Raw genomic sequence first — 16,135 nt, forward strand, 5'->3', positions numbered from 1 at the left:
CATTTCAGAGTAATAACTGTTTGAATGTTGCTAACTACTTATCGGTACACTCCTTATTGTGTTTCTTAACTCTACTCGCAACGATGGATGTACAAGTTTCTTGTTTGATTGTTTCACAGGAATGAAACTGCTCGAATTAAGTAATTGGTCAGTCAGTTAAAAAACCCGAGCCATGGAGCTTAATCTTTTCAGTTTTTTTGTATGTTTCACAAGCCGTAATATGAACATAATTCACAATTTGTTACAAAAACTTGTGAAATTAATAGTCTAACATATCCAACAAAAATAACAGTTCTGTAGCAATTGGGGACATGCCGATATTGAACAAGTGTTAGCTGCTTTACACTATTTCCTTTTGAAGAAACTGTAACCGACAGTCTCACGATCAGAAATTGACAAGAAACTATTTAAGTGATTACAAAAAAAAACAAATTTAACCAATAACGTAAATGAAACTTCGCCTATGTGGACAATACAAAATTCTACATCAAAACCACAGTTATTGCTAGGCCAGATCATTTGAAGAATGTGGGATGCGTTCGCATATTTTCACATTAAATAACTGGGAATATAATTCACAAAATAAAATTTAAGGAGATAAGACTATACAATAAAAAAAAAATAGAGAGTATTATTTGATCCAATATTCAAAAAGTCGGAGAAAGTATGTTCGCAGTCGAAAATAGCTTCTATTTCGCAATAATTGAGAAACTGTCAATTTTCAAGACTGAGTCTTGTTTTTCCCCACTAGTGTAGCCGTTTGCAAGATTCCATCAGTTTGATCTGAAATACTTGGGCATTCATCAGAACAACGTCGAAATATTGTGAACAAATGGTGCACAGAACCTGAACTTTCAACTGTCCAGCTAAATCTCGTTTGTGTATTGTATAGGGACCGTGCACGAGGGCGTGGTTTAGTGGTTCGGCGACGACAGCGCACGAGGCGGCGAGTGGAAAAAATAATGCTACCATAGCAAAACTTGTAAACTGAGTTTGAAAGTACTTTCTAGCGTATTTTCTCTGCGGATTTTTTCCAAACCCAGGAACTATTCGCGTGTGGTGCGAACGATTGTTCAACATCGACTGACTATTTAAGTTTGAGTCGAATTATTCATTTTGTATCTAAATACGGCCATGTCATTTTTTGTCATTGCAGTTGGATTTATGTATAATATTTGTCATATTCACTCAAACTCAAACTTCTGTGGCTTCTGTGTAATTTCTTTTTATACTTTCTCTCATAGAAAATACCCCTAAAAGTTTAAATATTTTTTAAATGAAGTAAGTTTATCTCGAAGTTATTCTTACTTTCACTGAATTGCAATTATTACACCACTTGCTATTACTTTATTTTCAGAGCAAAATAGACCCAAATAACTTTCCATCCGTCAAATTTGGAAATGGGCCGCAGTTTTAGATAAATTTAACTACTCGATAAAAAATAACTGCCCGACTGTCAAATTTTAACTAAAAGTTCAAATAATACGCAGGATGGTCCATACTCTTAGAATGGAGGAAGAAAATAAATTGCAATCGTAAAAATGCTAGCAAACTCACGAGTAGCCAGTTTGACGTATATTGAAAATACGAGTCACGAAACTAACAACAAATAATCGTATTATTGAAACGTTGAACTGTTTTGCCTTTTCTCATATAGAAAGGTTATACAATCACTTGAAAATCGACTAGTAAAAATTGACCAAGTGTCATATGCCATTCCACTCAGTTCGTCGAGCTGAGCAATGTATCTGTGTTTGTGTTTCTCGAAAATGACTTAACGATATTGACCAACTTAGTTCAAATGAAAGGTCTCATTGTTCTATGTTACACGGAATTCTAGAATTTCATCCGGATCCGACTTTCGGTTCCGGAATGATAGGGCAAAGTGTGTTAAAAATTGTGTACCGTCACTTGAAGAGTAGAAACGAAAAAAGTAAAAAGTTTTCTAAATTGGTCTCGAAAGTATTCCCGGTTTTCGAATAACGACGGCAGATAATAGTCATACACTCAAAATAGGATCTCACTTACTTTTACACTTAGTCCGGTATTCCTTCAAATGAAAGATCTTATGCTCCAACCGAAAATTAAGCATATTTTTCGGTTGCAATTAAAGTCATGTTAGTTGATGGCCATACGAACCAACTTCGATTATACGTTCTCGGGTTCTAGTGCCCGAAATACCTACAATAGTGAAACTCACTTCGTTTTCCCATCGATGTCAGAGAACTGTTTCATTCTGTAGGCTATACTAGTTAATGCACAAACAATCTCTTTGGTTTATTTTAAGAATCGTAGAGAAATATTTTTAATAGTATACTACAGTAATAAATATGAGAATATGATTGATGTGAGAAAAGGATCATTACATCACTATGTTGTATTAAAACAGATTTTTGACTATTTTATTCAGCGTGAACATATGGTAACAGTGTTAAGCTATGGTAGAGTTTTTTCGCCTATTCGCCACTAATGGCGCTGCTTGTTATCGTGCACGGTCCCTATACCCTAAGACAAGACCTGACAACTGGCTTCTTATTCTTCCTTCCGAATCATCCTTCTCGTCATTTTCACCCTGTGGAATAAATACACTCAAAATAATAATCATGTTATACTTACGTGAAAAGTTATGTGAATATTTTCCACCCTACTTTTCACATTCACTATTCTAATGGACTGGCATTTAAAAGCCGTTTAATGCATAATCCAGTAAGAGTTACGTATTTCATAGGTAAAATGTAATGTACTGTTCTTTTTTTCATAAATACCTTTATTTCATAGGCAATATACATAAGTTTTTCTTCGCCGTGGCATCCACAATACATAGTACTTTAAACCTAATACATTTCGAATATCATATTAGTATGTTGGTATTCATTAGTTAATCTAAACACTGTTTTTATCAAGCGAGTTGCTATTATAAATTACATTAAATGAGATACATTTATTTTTTACATGATCTTATAACTATTTCAGGTTTGTTTGTATCAGATAATGTACTGTTCATATCACATTTACCTATCAGTTCATACCAAATTTAGATACCAGAAAATTAATATTTTTTATACTGGTTGAAATCAAAAGGGAGATATTTCAGATTTTTATATAAATCTATGAAATTAAAAATACTATGAAAATAAAACGTTTGTTTGAGAAAATTAGCATGGAATTGCAATGGCTAAAAATAAAAAGCCACTGATAACGTTGTGGGAGCTCGAATCGACAAGCCGCCAGAAATCGTTTTTGTTGTCACTGCCATCCAACATACAACCGAAGCCGAAGTCGAGATCCGAGAACTCCCACAACACAACCGATGCAGGTTGAGGTCGCATTACATGGGCCCAGTGTCTCTAGCTTCATAACGATTTTGGACCCGTTTTTCGGTGCACCAACGGCCTGTTTGAAGCATTCGGCAGGAGCGGACACACTTCCGGACGCACGCAGGCACTGGATCCAGTCGAACACATGAAACTTTCATATTGGAATGGTCCGGTCGATGTAGTAGAAAATTGTAATTAAATAACATTTCTCGCAAATATTTACACTACTTACATTTTGAGGGCCACTGCTCGCAATTTTCAAATTCGGGTTTTTCACACCGGCAATTCACGTAGATTGTTTGACGTTTGGTCAATTCACGTAGCACCGGAAATTCACGTAGATTGTTTGACGTTTGGTCAATTCACGTAAACCCTATGTGATAGTCACTTTAGGGGATGTTCATATAACATTCATTTTCGTCACGTAAAAATTTCAATTTGACATTTGAAACCATTTTATGTGATTTTTCAAGTAAATCGAACGTGGATTTTTATTTGAGTGTACCAACGTATCGGCTACAGTGTAGCCATATTTGCAGATTTTTTTAATAACTTTATGCTAAGAAAGAAACATTTATTAAATTTGAATTTTTAAACTCGGTTTTTGATTTGAAATAAGCATGAAAAATATGTTGGTAAATGCATTTTTTTATTATATTTTAATGCTTAGAAACAATTAATTGAGCTTTGATGACAAAACACGAAATATCTCATGTTGGACGCAAAATCGAATCCATTGTTGACGTATTACCGGATCTTTTGGAAACCGGAAAAAGTTAAGTTTGGATAGAAATGCTTAGTGCAACCACAGTGTGGAATACAACAGTTCATTCTTCTCGTAAAACTAGTCACACTTTCGAGTTTACACTAATTTAACAAATCTTTTTTGGTTACACTTTAATTCACTAAAGAGAAAAACGGTTTGATGCTGACGTTAATTACACAGTGCTGCCACTATAAACATTTATTACAAATGAGATTGAAAAAAGCGAAACATTCTCTGAAAATGTTCGTTTTCATTGGTGAGTTAAAATTATACATGATTTTCTTTATACTTGGCATCATTGATCGCGTACCCTGCAAAAGTTTTTTCTTTTCACAATGTGCGGGAAGCAACATCAAAATCAGCGAATCAAAAACTGGTCCATTTTGGAACAAAAGCAGCCCCCCCTCAGTTGTCAGGTGTCTAAGTGTTTTCTTAGTTTTCATTTTCTTTACGTTTCGTCTTAGACTAAAATGTGCCAAACAAGGTTAATACCTAAAAAAGATTTAATTTTCCAAATTAGAGAACTTTTCAGATTCGAGCTGAAACGGAATGAGACGTTTAATAGAGGTTAGAGCTTCTAAAATCAAAAAAGATAAATGAAGTAATCTTTGATATATGTCATTAGAAGAAACCTGCCATGATTAACCTTCTTATGCGACTAACATTTATTACGGACTTTATTTTGTTGATAGTAAAGAAATAATGGACGACACGAGACAAAATAAACAATACAAATACTATATAGGTAGATGTTTTACGATCTATTAATACATGTTTATGCTTTACTCTCCTTGTTTTATTTATGCTTCTCTCTCCTCCAATCCGTGCGGGTTTAATTATGTCATCAATGTACGATCAACGATGTAATAAAAATGATAACAAAAGACTGGCTTATCGCGGCTCAATTACACACCCACATCAGATCTGGACTACGGAACAATATCCTGCTGGGGGCGAAATACCATCGGAGTGCAGAAATCACCTTGTATATTCCAAGTTGTGGCAGCAGGTAGGTGATGAATGTGCTAGATTCTTTATAAAGTGTTGGTAACGCTCATTACACAACGGTAAAAAAAATATCGTAGCTTCTAATTCGGTCAAATCTGCTAACGAGAGTCAAGGGGCTGTCGTGAAGCGTTTTGGAAGTGCTGAAAAAAGAAAACGCAAATAAAAAAATGAAACATGCTACGAGAAGATAAATCAAAATTTAATTAGATTGCTTTTTAATCTACACTTGGTTGCCCCTTGAATACCGTCAACCAGAATGACTGATGGCTGGCCTCAAATGCGCGGTTTTCTCCTCTTGCACAAACACCGGTGGTCGGTGCTTCTGCTCCTGGTCCTCAGAAGCCGATTGCCTTTTCGAGGTAACATCAAAGACCTTCCGGTGCAATAAGTGTTTGTGCAAAGGGTTAACCGGGGAAAAACTTACCTCCTACCGCTATAGATCTTTATGTACACACTTTTTACTAGCACTAACTCGTTTGCTTTCCTCTACCTTTAGGACGACCTTTCGCATTACAGAACTGTACGATATCCAACCAATCTTCCGACTCGCTACACATTGAATGCATCGAAGGCTTCGACGGTGGTCTGCCGCAAATGTTCCTGCTGGAGCTGGTCGAAGTGCCCGCTCTGAGGCTAGTTAGAAATTTAAGTTTACAGGTTAGTATTTCCATCCTGTGCGGAATAGTTTATTTTGCGGTTGTTGTACAAATTTATTGATGAACAGAGGGGACTTGGATGATCCGAGGTCGTAAACAAACAGACACCTATATCAAATGTTAGGAAAATTCCATGGGGTCTGTTATTGAATTTGTGAGTTTTGTTACCAATTTTCAGTTGACAGTTGACAGTTCAATAGAGAACGGTTTCACCGGAACTCACGTTTTTTTTTCTTAAAATAATTTTCTTAAAAAAATTTTAATTCATCTTATGCATTCATTATGACCAAAAATTTGAGTTTTCAATTCACAATTTTAGCCCCAACCTTACTTTTGAGAAGGTGCTAAGCAAAACTCTTTGGAAAACATGTGTCTTAAATACGGTCGGTTCGAATGATTTGGTGGCTTTGGCAATGCTATAGATAATTATTTGGGCTTAAGCTATATGGAAGGGCTATATAGAAAAAGTAACTCTAAAAAGTCAGTAGTATTTTCTATGTGTTTTTGGTTCCTTTTTAAATTTTTGACATGTCACAACAAAAAACTAAAAAAAAATACTGCGTTCTAGGTCAAGACTGAGAAATAATAGACAGGAACGTTATAGCTTTTTGCACAAAGACTGTTTAAATATTTTTCTAGATTTTAAAAAGTTATTTTAAATGAGAATAGTACCAGTCGAAATTTTTCGTAATATTATATTACCTTTCATTTTTCTGTCGTTTCCGGATGTTTTTGGGTTTATTCAAATAAAAAGCTTAAGGCCATCGTCCCAGTACCATGCGCGCGGGTGGCTTTATGAAAGTTTCGATGGAAAGTTTGAAAATTTTTCCAATACCAAAAACATACAGACCTTTGAAATACTTTTATCTTTTATTTTTAGAACTAATTGGCTCAAGTGACACGTTCCCCTAGTTATTTGGAGATTTGTGCCTTGGAACATGGAAGGGAATCGGGAAGTCTTCGCCCACTGGGAAAACAGAACAAAACATTAAGAAATAAATCGTTCTGCATCCCCGAAAGGATGCTGAACGACCTGCAGGTGCCAAAATGCACGGTTAATAAAACCTCCAACCCCCGATAGGACTTAGCGATTTTACAAAAGCGACACCATTCTGTATTCCTGAAGAAATGCAGAACGATTCGCAGTATGTATGAGCAGAAGTTAGTTCGGCACCCCATAAAGGATGCCAAACAATCTGCTAAAAACCTATTTAAGGAGAATACAGAAAGCATTCATTCACTCCAGGAAGAACGATTAACCCTTCTGACTATGGCTCCTTATCACATTGGGTGAGAAACGATAGAATATCCTTTAATTGTAGCTCTGCATACACAGACTCAACCATGTATGGAGAACCAAAAACCCGGATGCGTAGTTGCGTCAATGCGGGATAGTTACATATCAGATGATATGAAATACCGTAATCGCATTCACACTAATCACACGAATAATACTTAGCACGTTGAATAGTAGCCATGTGATAATTGAGTTTGCAATGTCCAGTCAGAGCTCTGACCAGAATACTGCAATGACAGTACAAATACAGTAGACACTTTGACATTTTCAGATTTAAATCTGGTAAAAATGATTTTGTCTGGGCGCAAGTTTGCAAGCTGTGCCAGGCGCTTGCATGTTTGGATGCAACGAATCTTGTGCTTTATTAAACTAGTTGAAAGTGGTAAAGCTGGTTCCGGACCAACGAAATCATTCGTTGCACTAGCTCTAGCCAACTCATCAGCCCATTCATTTCCAGTAATAATAAAATGGCTGGGTACCCCTAAAAAGTAAACAGCATTTGAGATGCTAAGGTCTTCAATTTGAGTTCGACATGCGATCACTAGATTCGACCGTGAATCATTCGAACTGAGTGCTTTTGAATCTGTCTGACTGTCGGAACAAAAATAAATTCGTTTACCACAGATTCTCCGCTGAAGTGCCGATTGTATTACACACAGAATCGCGTATAGCAGCAGTCCCCATGATTTTCCAAAAGCTCGTCTGCATTGGCCGAAAGCCATGCAAGCTTTTATAATCCTGAAGTCAATGTGATCAGACCAATTCAGTTTTGAATCAATATTAACCCCGACGTATTTAACTTGATCAACCATAGTGACCTCTGAACTGAAGAACTGTAACGGACGAGCTCCTGTGATTGACCTACAATGAATAAAAAGCACCATTGATGTTTTGCCCGGATTTACAGATAATCCAACCTGACAACACCATTGTTGAACAGATCGCAGAGCTTGCTGCATTAAATCAAAGAGAGTGGTAATGCTTATACCGGTCATCAATATATGATAATCGTCGGTAAAACCATAAGTCGGAAATCCAAGGTTATTAAGTTTTCTTAACAAACCATCAGCTACTAGGTTCCAAGAAGCTATTACGTTCACGACTGCATTGTTTAACCTCCTGCAGCCATTCAGTCCTCGGCACGGAAATACACCTTGACTTATTAGTTCCTATTTTTGTGGCCTTTTACGACATGGAACAGGAAACCAGTGGGTCAATTCTTGGAAGAAAATAATGCCTGGTACAGGTGGACCGTAGTATTATTCTTAGCCAGTTGGGAAACCGCTACCGACACTACCCGGTTATATAGGCTGCTCGAAAAGGGACGTTGACATTGATGGACAACTTCCATGGATGGCCAAGCAACCCAAAATCAAAAACATACAGACCTTTGAAATACTTTTATCTATCTGCAGGACAAAAGAGGCTGAAACATTTGGAGGATTTTCCGGGCGCTATCAAAAATAGCTCTGGAAAATGAGTGGTTTTGTGATCTTTTACAATTATTTGGAAAAATAATGCAATGATATGATAATTTACTTTGGAATAAACCTTTTTCTGGCTGCAAGGACTACATTCAGACACATTTTTGGAAAATCTTTCGACGCTTTTCATGAAAAAATCAACGAATTACGTTTAACCGATTTCGTTGTATTTTGATGAATTGGAAGTACTAAATTAAATACAAATTATTTCGTAACGGTGTTTTCGGACGGAATAATGTTAGTTTTGTAAAGTTTTCTAACTTTTCCACAGAAAAAGATTAATTTTGCAATGAAATGAAGAAAACCCGCTTCAGTTTGAATGTGTGCAATAATTGTGAAAAATCTCAAAAACACTCATTTTTCAGAGCTATTTTTGATAACACTCGGGAAATCCTCCGAAATTTTTAGTCATTTTTGCCCTGCAGATTGATAAAAGTTTTTCAAAGGTCTGTAGGTTTTTGGTTTTGGCATATTTTTCAAAATTGCCATCGAAAATTTCCTAAAATCACCCGCGCGCATGGTACTTGGACGATGGCCTTAAAGAAACTTATTTGGAGTATTTTTCCAATATTGAAATGTCACATTTGTTACTAGAGTGTCCAATAGGAGATTGATAGATGCCGTGTGAAATCCGATGAATAGATCCACTGAGTTTCTGCTTTCATTTCGTAAAAAGCGACAAAAGTAGGAGTTTCTCTTTTCTTTTTTTCAATTATCCGACGTTTCAATTTTGCTGAATTATCTCTTTATTCAATAATCAGTTTTTTGAAACATATTTTCTCATAATTTACAACCAAATTATTTATTTTCTATTTATATCTAGATATTTGAAACACTTCTATTTGGAAATTATTTTCTTATTCCATGTTATTTCTTGTCTTTAAAAATTATAAATTGTCGAGTGGGCTGAAATTATTCGAAGCGAAGAAAAAAATTGTCTTAAATCATTGGAAATCACGTACCAATTAAACAACGTTCTCGTCGGAAAAACTTCATCCAACCACTAGCCGCAAAAAAATCGAATGGTATACATACCTACGAATGTATGCTACAATGGTGAATCTGCTGAAACATCACTGGGCACTGCTAACCTATTCTCGTTCCTTTTTCAAAGTGTGCTAAGTAATAACCACCTTCGTCAAAACCGCACTTGAGTGGTTTGCCTCATTAAAATCTCGTCAAATCACGCATAGTTTTTAGCCTACAGGATGTCATCCGAAAGCTTTTGACGATTGACGGCTGGAAAGGTGGTGACCCTGATGGATTACCACCCCTTTGCATCTAAAACTATGCTGTCTCACTTGTCTTCCCAGTATCCAAAACCTTCAACGAATCTTTCTCCAATTGCATATTTCCCAATGATGGAAAATCGCTGCAACTCACGATTCACGATGTGCAAAAACGTGTTCAGCCACAAGTGGTGACTTTGCAGCTCTATTATATAAATGATTTGGTTATTACCATGAGGACATCATTTGGTTACGCAATTCTGAGATTTTTGTGTAGGGAAAATTCTAAACCTACTTGTATTGTGTAACGGGGAAAAGAAACTTATATACTAACTTACTAACTAATACAAAGAGCGAATCGATTCAATTGAAGATTGCATCGATTTTTGTCGGAATTTGCTTATAATATTATGTGATATGACATCTAATGGTTCTATATTTGTGAGTCTGTGTATCTCATTTGTACTAAACCAGGGTGCACGCTTCAAAATCATTTTCAGAATTTTATTCTGAATCCTTTGAAACTTTTTCTATGTCTAGAAGAGCAACTCCAGTGGATAACCCAGAAGATTTATTAGCTTTTATCATGTTCGTTACTCTGGCAAGTTGATGAGTAGTTGAATGTTCATGACGAAATCCAAACAGCTCTGGTAAAAAAATTGAATTCCTATTTATATGAGACATCATTCGCAACAAGATAATTTTTTCAAAAAGTTTACTGATAGAAGAAAGTAAGCTAATTGGTCGATAACTTGATGTTTCTGCTGGGTTTTTATCAGGTTTGAGAATAGGAATTACTTTAGCGTTCTTCCATCTTTTTGGGAAGTAAGCTAACGAAAAACACTTGTTGAAAATTTTAACCAGGAGTCTCAAGGCAACATCGGGAAGATTTTTAATAAGAAAATTAAAAATTCCATCATTACCAGGAGCCTTCATGTTTTTAAGTTTCCTAATAATTGATTTAATTTCATCAAAATTCGTCTCAATAATGTTATCTTGTGATAACACTTGAGTTGAAATATGAGACTTCATTTTCAATAGGACTCACAACGTTCAAATTAAAATTGTGGACACCCTCGAACTGCTGAGCAAGTTTTTGAGCTTTTTCGCTATTTGTAAGAAGTATTTGATTTCCTTCCTTGAGAGCAGGAATTGGTTTCTGAGGTTTCTTAAGAACCTTAGAAAGTTTCCAGAAGGATTTAGAATATGGTTTAATTTGTTCAACTTCTTTAGCGAAATTTTCATTTCGCAAAAGAGTAAATCTGTGTTTCATTTCTTTTTGTAAATCCTTAACTATGTTTTTCATAGCAGGATCACGAGAACGTCGTCGACGTTGTCGTCGACGAACATTCTTCAACCGAATGAGCAGTTGAAGATTGTCATCGATGATAGGAGAATTTAATTTAGTTTGAGCTTTGAGAACTGAAAGATTTCTAGCTTCGATAATATAATGATTCAAATTATCAATTGCTGTGTCGATGTCGATGATTTTCAGTGTGAGATCTGTAATCCAACCAATTAGCTCCATGATAGTTGAATATAGAACTAATTGGATTAATTAAAGCTTCGTTGGAAAGTATGAATGTTACAGGAAGATGATCTGAGTCAAAGTCAGCATGTGTAATCGGTTCACTACAAATGTGACTTTGATCCGTTAGAACCAGATCAATTGTAGACGGGTTTTTCACGGAAGAGAAACAAGTCGGATTACTGGGATGAAGAACTGTGAAGTAACCAGCTGAGAGTTGATTATGAAGTATGTTACCATTACTGTTATTTTGCATACAATTCCACTGGAAATGCTTAGCATTTAAGTCCCCTATTACGAAAAATTCCGGTCGATATCTTGTGAGTTTTTGCAAATCGCCTTTAAACAAATTTAATTGTTCGCCGGTGCATTGGAATGGCAAATATGCTTAAGCGATGAAATAAATTTCATGAATGGTTTCAACTTCGATTCCCAAGCTTTCAATAACTTTAGTATTGAAAGAAGGTAAAATTCGATGTTTAATTTGCCGTTGGACAAAAATGGCAACTCCACCACCCATTCCAGTAAACCTGTCAAATCGATGAACCACATGTGGATTACTTTTCAATTTGACATTTGGTTTCTGTCACAATGCAATATGAATTTTGTGAACTTTGAGAAAATTATAAAATTCATCTTCACTCGATTTCAAAGATCGAGCATTCCAATTTAAAATATTCAAATAATTATTTAACATCACTGTTAAATTTTAAATTCATTATAATATTATTTACAAATTGCCATCCGATTTGAAATGTTTCAAAAAGTGATGAAGTCGAATTCATTTGGATGATCATTTGAAAAAGTTGATCTTGTAGGTAGATCATTTTATTTTCAGTTATATCGCCTAAATCAACTTCATTTAAAGAAGCGAATGGCATTGAAGGAATATTTGTAGGTAGACTGCCATTAGAACTGCCATTAGAAGAAGATGATATGGCCGGTCTACCTATTAATAAATTGTTTTCGTTAGAAGATGAACTGCAAGGCGGTCCTGTGTTTTGATTATTTACATTTTCTAATGTAATTAAGTGGTAGATTTCTATCTGTTGTACTAGCGTAACTGACATTAGAAGAAGATGATGACGAGGTCGATCTACCTGTCAATAAATTGTTTTCGTTAGAAGACGAATTGGAAGGCGTACCTGTTTTTTGTTTTAAATTCGAAGAAATAAGTGCCTTAGAAGAATTAGGCGTGGCATTTGTATCGTTTTTTTTATTTTCAGGTATGTTCTGTAAATTTAAGGTCGTTGATTTGACTTGTTGTCTAAGCGAACGAGCGTTTAAAATTTTTTCCCTGACAGGACATTTCAAATAATTGAATTTATGATTTCCATCGCAATTTGAACATGAAAATGTATCAGTGGTTTCATTCATTGGACAAACGTCTTTCGAATGCAATTTAAATTCATACACCGTATATCCATATGACAATTTTTGGTTCCATGATGATGCCATATATGATTATGTGCATTACATAGTCGTCAGAGAACAACACAGTTTTGTAAGAAAACGTTCTACCACAACGAAAATTTGATTTACTACGTTTCGAATTTAATCGATAAAATGTAGAAGCAGCAGCAAGTGGATGCTCTCTACGTCAACTTATCGAAAGAATTTGATAGAGTCCCTCAGCGTCTTGCTTTTAAAATATTGAAAAGACCCCTCAACCACCCCCTCCCCTCTGGGTACGTAACTGTTCGTAAATGTAATGATGTCACAATTTCTCGTTTTCGATAACACAACTTCCTCAATAAGTATTGAATGAGTCACTGTAATAAAGGATCTTGGTGTCTATTTGGATCACAAACTACGCACACGTCGCACTAATCACCACTTTTTCCTTGTTGGGCTTCAACCGTCGGAACACGCAGCCGCTCGAAGACATCTATTGTCTGAAAACTTTGTAATGTTCAGTTGTTCGCAGTGGTTTAGAATATGCCGTTCCAATAAGGGCACCGTCAGTGCTACGAATCAAGACTTTCCGAGACTTTAAAATCGGATATTGTTGAAACGATCATTCGGAAAGTCCATTATGATGTTTTATGATGCATCCGGGCATCTTGAGACCGGAGCATACTAATTCGCGCGCGAAAAATACCGTTACTGACATTTATGCTATCTAATATCCTTCTCCTGTGACATTTTAACGACTGAAAGCAATAATTGGATTAGGGAATGAGAATCCCGTTTAAGCATTTTTGAATGCAAAACCCGGATAAAAACATTGAGAGCAAAAACCGGACTTGGATTATGCAATGGAAGAATCGTTTATAAACATCTCTTTTGCAAGAACCGTACAAAATAACTTTGAATGCAAAAACTTAACCGGTTCTTCCAAAACAAATGTTTTAATCATGTTTTTTTCTGTGAAAACGCAGCTTAGATCAGGTTGCTGTAACATGCCTCGTCCACAGTGGCAGTTAATTATGTTTTGGTCCGATTTTTGCATTCATAGTTTTTTTTGTCCGGTTCTTACAAAAAGATTGCATTGCATAATCCGTGTCCGGGTTTGGCTCTCAATGTTTTTATCCGGTTTTTGCGTTCAAAAATACTTAAACGGGTTTTTCAAACTAAGATGCACATATCCGATTTTAGCATTTAGTCGCTTATTTGTGGAGAATGGTATTGTACATTATTATGGTATAGATACAAATTTTTTTTAATACCGTTGTTTTTCGGGAATGATATAATTTGACATTTTTTGAACGCTTTCAAGAATCGCAGTATTATATATGATAGTATGATCGATATGAGAAAGGCATCATTACACCTGTAGGTGGATTAAAACAGGTTTTTATGATAAAAAGAGTATACTTCGCGAAAAATTTGGCATAAAACATCGTCGGTAGTATTAATTTGTTGTTGTTGTTTTTTCTTTCGTTTTCGATCTTCGCGCCTTAATTTTTCAAATGAAATCAATGAAATAGTTTTCTAAATCAGAATTATTCTGATGACAACTGCTCGACAGACTCTTTTCCGAGACTGACAATCTATTTCGAATGCGCGATGTGCTTTGACTATTTGTCATAAAGTGACATGTAGCTTGTTTTGCAGCGGCATCTGCTCAGCATAGTCTGCATTGTCAGATTCAAGCTCTATGGACATAGCTGGTTATGGTTGTACCAAAACATAGAGATGGGTGAAACAGTTCGTCTCAATGAACCGTTTATAGAATTCAATAGTTCTACCTAAAGAACTAGGTCTCCTAAACCGTTTCTTCGTGCTTTAGAAATTGAATAGTTTTTTACAAAAAATATGACAAACTATTTGCATTAGTACTTTTGTGTTCTCTTTTTGAGGTTGCGAACACTTTGTGATATTCTTGAAAAGAGGACCGTTTCGAAATATGCAGTTATTTTTTTATCCATTTATTCAACCTTGGCTTCTACCTTCATATGTTGCTTTTCCGGGGGTAGTTACTAAATATTCTCTCTTATAGCATTAATTCATTTCTATTTCTTTTGAAAGCGACAGAGAACTATCGCTCTATCACAAAGAACTCATGCTCACTTACTTTTCTTGAAGAACTAGTTATTTTGAACCGTCCGTGAGCGGATCGCCATCTCTACAAGACAGTCATACCTGAAGATGATTTCAACAAATGTTCCGGTTTTTGAAACTGTGTAGTGCTCTTGGAATTTGGAGGCAGCGAATCATTTGCATGAAAAACTTTTTATTCTGTCACCAATTGTTTCCAGCAGTATGTGTTGCTGTATTGCTTTAAATTCAATTTAACCATGGTTTTAAGTCAACATAATCTCAAACTCGTAAATATATTGTCAGCACTGAAAAATTAGTATTGAAAAGGTTGGGAACCACTGGTGTGGTGCATATGAAAAGAGTGAAAATCCGCCAGTCCTGAATGTTCTGGCTGTTTGTTTATAGTAGATATCAACTTCTACGATCGTTCGTTCGCAGTCGGACGAACTGCAAGTAGGAAATACAGAACTCTGGCCAGATCATTTATTTAAAGATATTTTGTATTTTTGTTAGTTAACAATTCCGCAGTTTATAACATAACAAATTCGTAATAAACTAAACACCGTCAATTTTCCGGGAAATTATTGATTCATATATTTATTTTTTTTTAAATTTTATAATCAATTTTTTTTTTATTTTATAATCAATAAGGATTTTTTTCTTGGTTAATCGCAAAAATGCATTATTGAAGATGCGTTGTTTTAATTTGATTAGTAAGTTGATATTAACTTAAATTCGTACTACGTGACGCGTTTATTTATTGATTATTCAATCGGCTGATATTTTGACAGTATTACGGTTATGCATTGAACAAGTAATAACGCGAAAGATTAAATCCATGTATTGATGGCGATGTAGCTGACGGCGTAGTTGTACGAGGTGCCGAAATTGCATCGTATTTTAAGTTGGAAATACATAATAATCCAAAACTAGATAAAATTTCAACACACTCTCGGTAGCCGCCTGCCCAAAGAAAAAAACATTTGATAATAATATGAGAGCATTTATCCCTAGGCTTTGGATGATGAGCTACAAGGCGCGTACCCCCCTTTGGCGGATGGGGGAGGGAGTCAATTTATACTTCGTATTGACAAAGTCGGACCATACCGAGATCGATAGTTCGCTTATAAATATAAAAGATGAAAATTATTATGTTGTCTGGATCGATCACGGAGTGGACAGGATTAATAATGCTTGAAATTGACAATATGTCATTAGGTGGTTTCGAGCATTCTTATGCTTGGAATTGGTCCTGAATTATCTTGAATTTTCTTGATCCAGTTGGGATGAATATTAATATATCATATTCGTCCTGAGCTTGGTGAATTTAATTCAAAAAAGGAGGACTAGTGTGAGTGTAAATAGGA

The 16,135-nt window shown here is 35.5% G+C and overlaps 1 protein-coding gene across 4 annotated transcripts in view; it reads left to right on the forward strand.

Moving 5' to 3' along the window:
• LOC131440500 (titin) overlaps positions 1–16,135 on the forward strand; it is a 350,616-nt gene that overhangs the window by 273,565 nt on the left and 60,916 nt on the right. For all 4 annotated transcript variants that reach the window (XM_058611823.1, XM_058611822.1, XM_058611825.1 and 1 more), the window contains 2 exons: positions 4,969–5,092; positions 5,588–5,748. In XM_058611823.1, the coding sequence (XP_058467806.1) occupies positions 4,969–5,092; positions 5,588–5,748 (285 nt within the window). The remainder of the gene's footprint in view (positions 1–4,968; positions 5,093–5,587; positions 5,749–16,135) is intronic.

Source organism: Malaya genurostris, chromosome 1 (assembly GCF_030247185.1).
Source record: "Malaya genurostris strain Urasoe2022 chromosome 1, Malgen_1.1, whole genome shotgun sequence".
Lineage (NCBI taxonomy): Eukaryota > Metazoa > Arthropoda > Insecta > Diptera > Culicidae > Malaya > Malaya genurostris.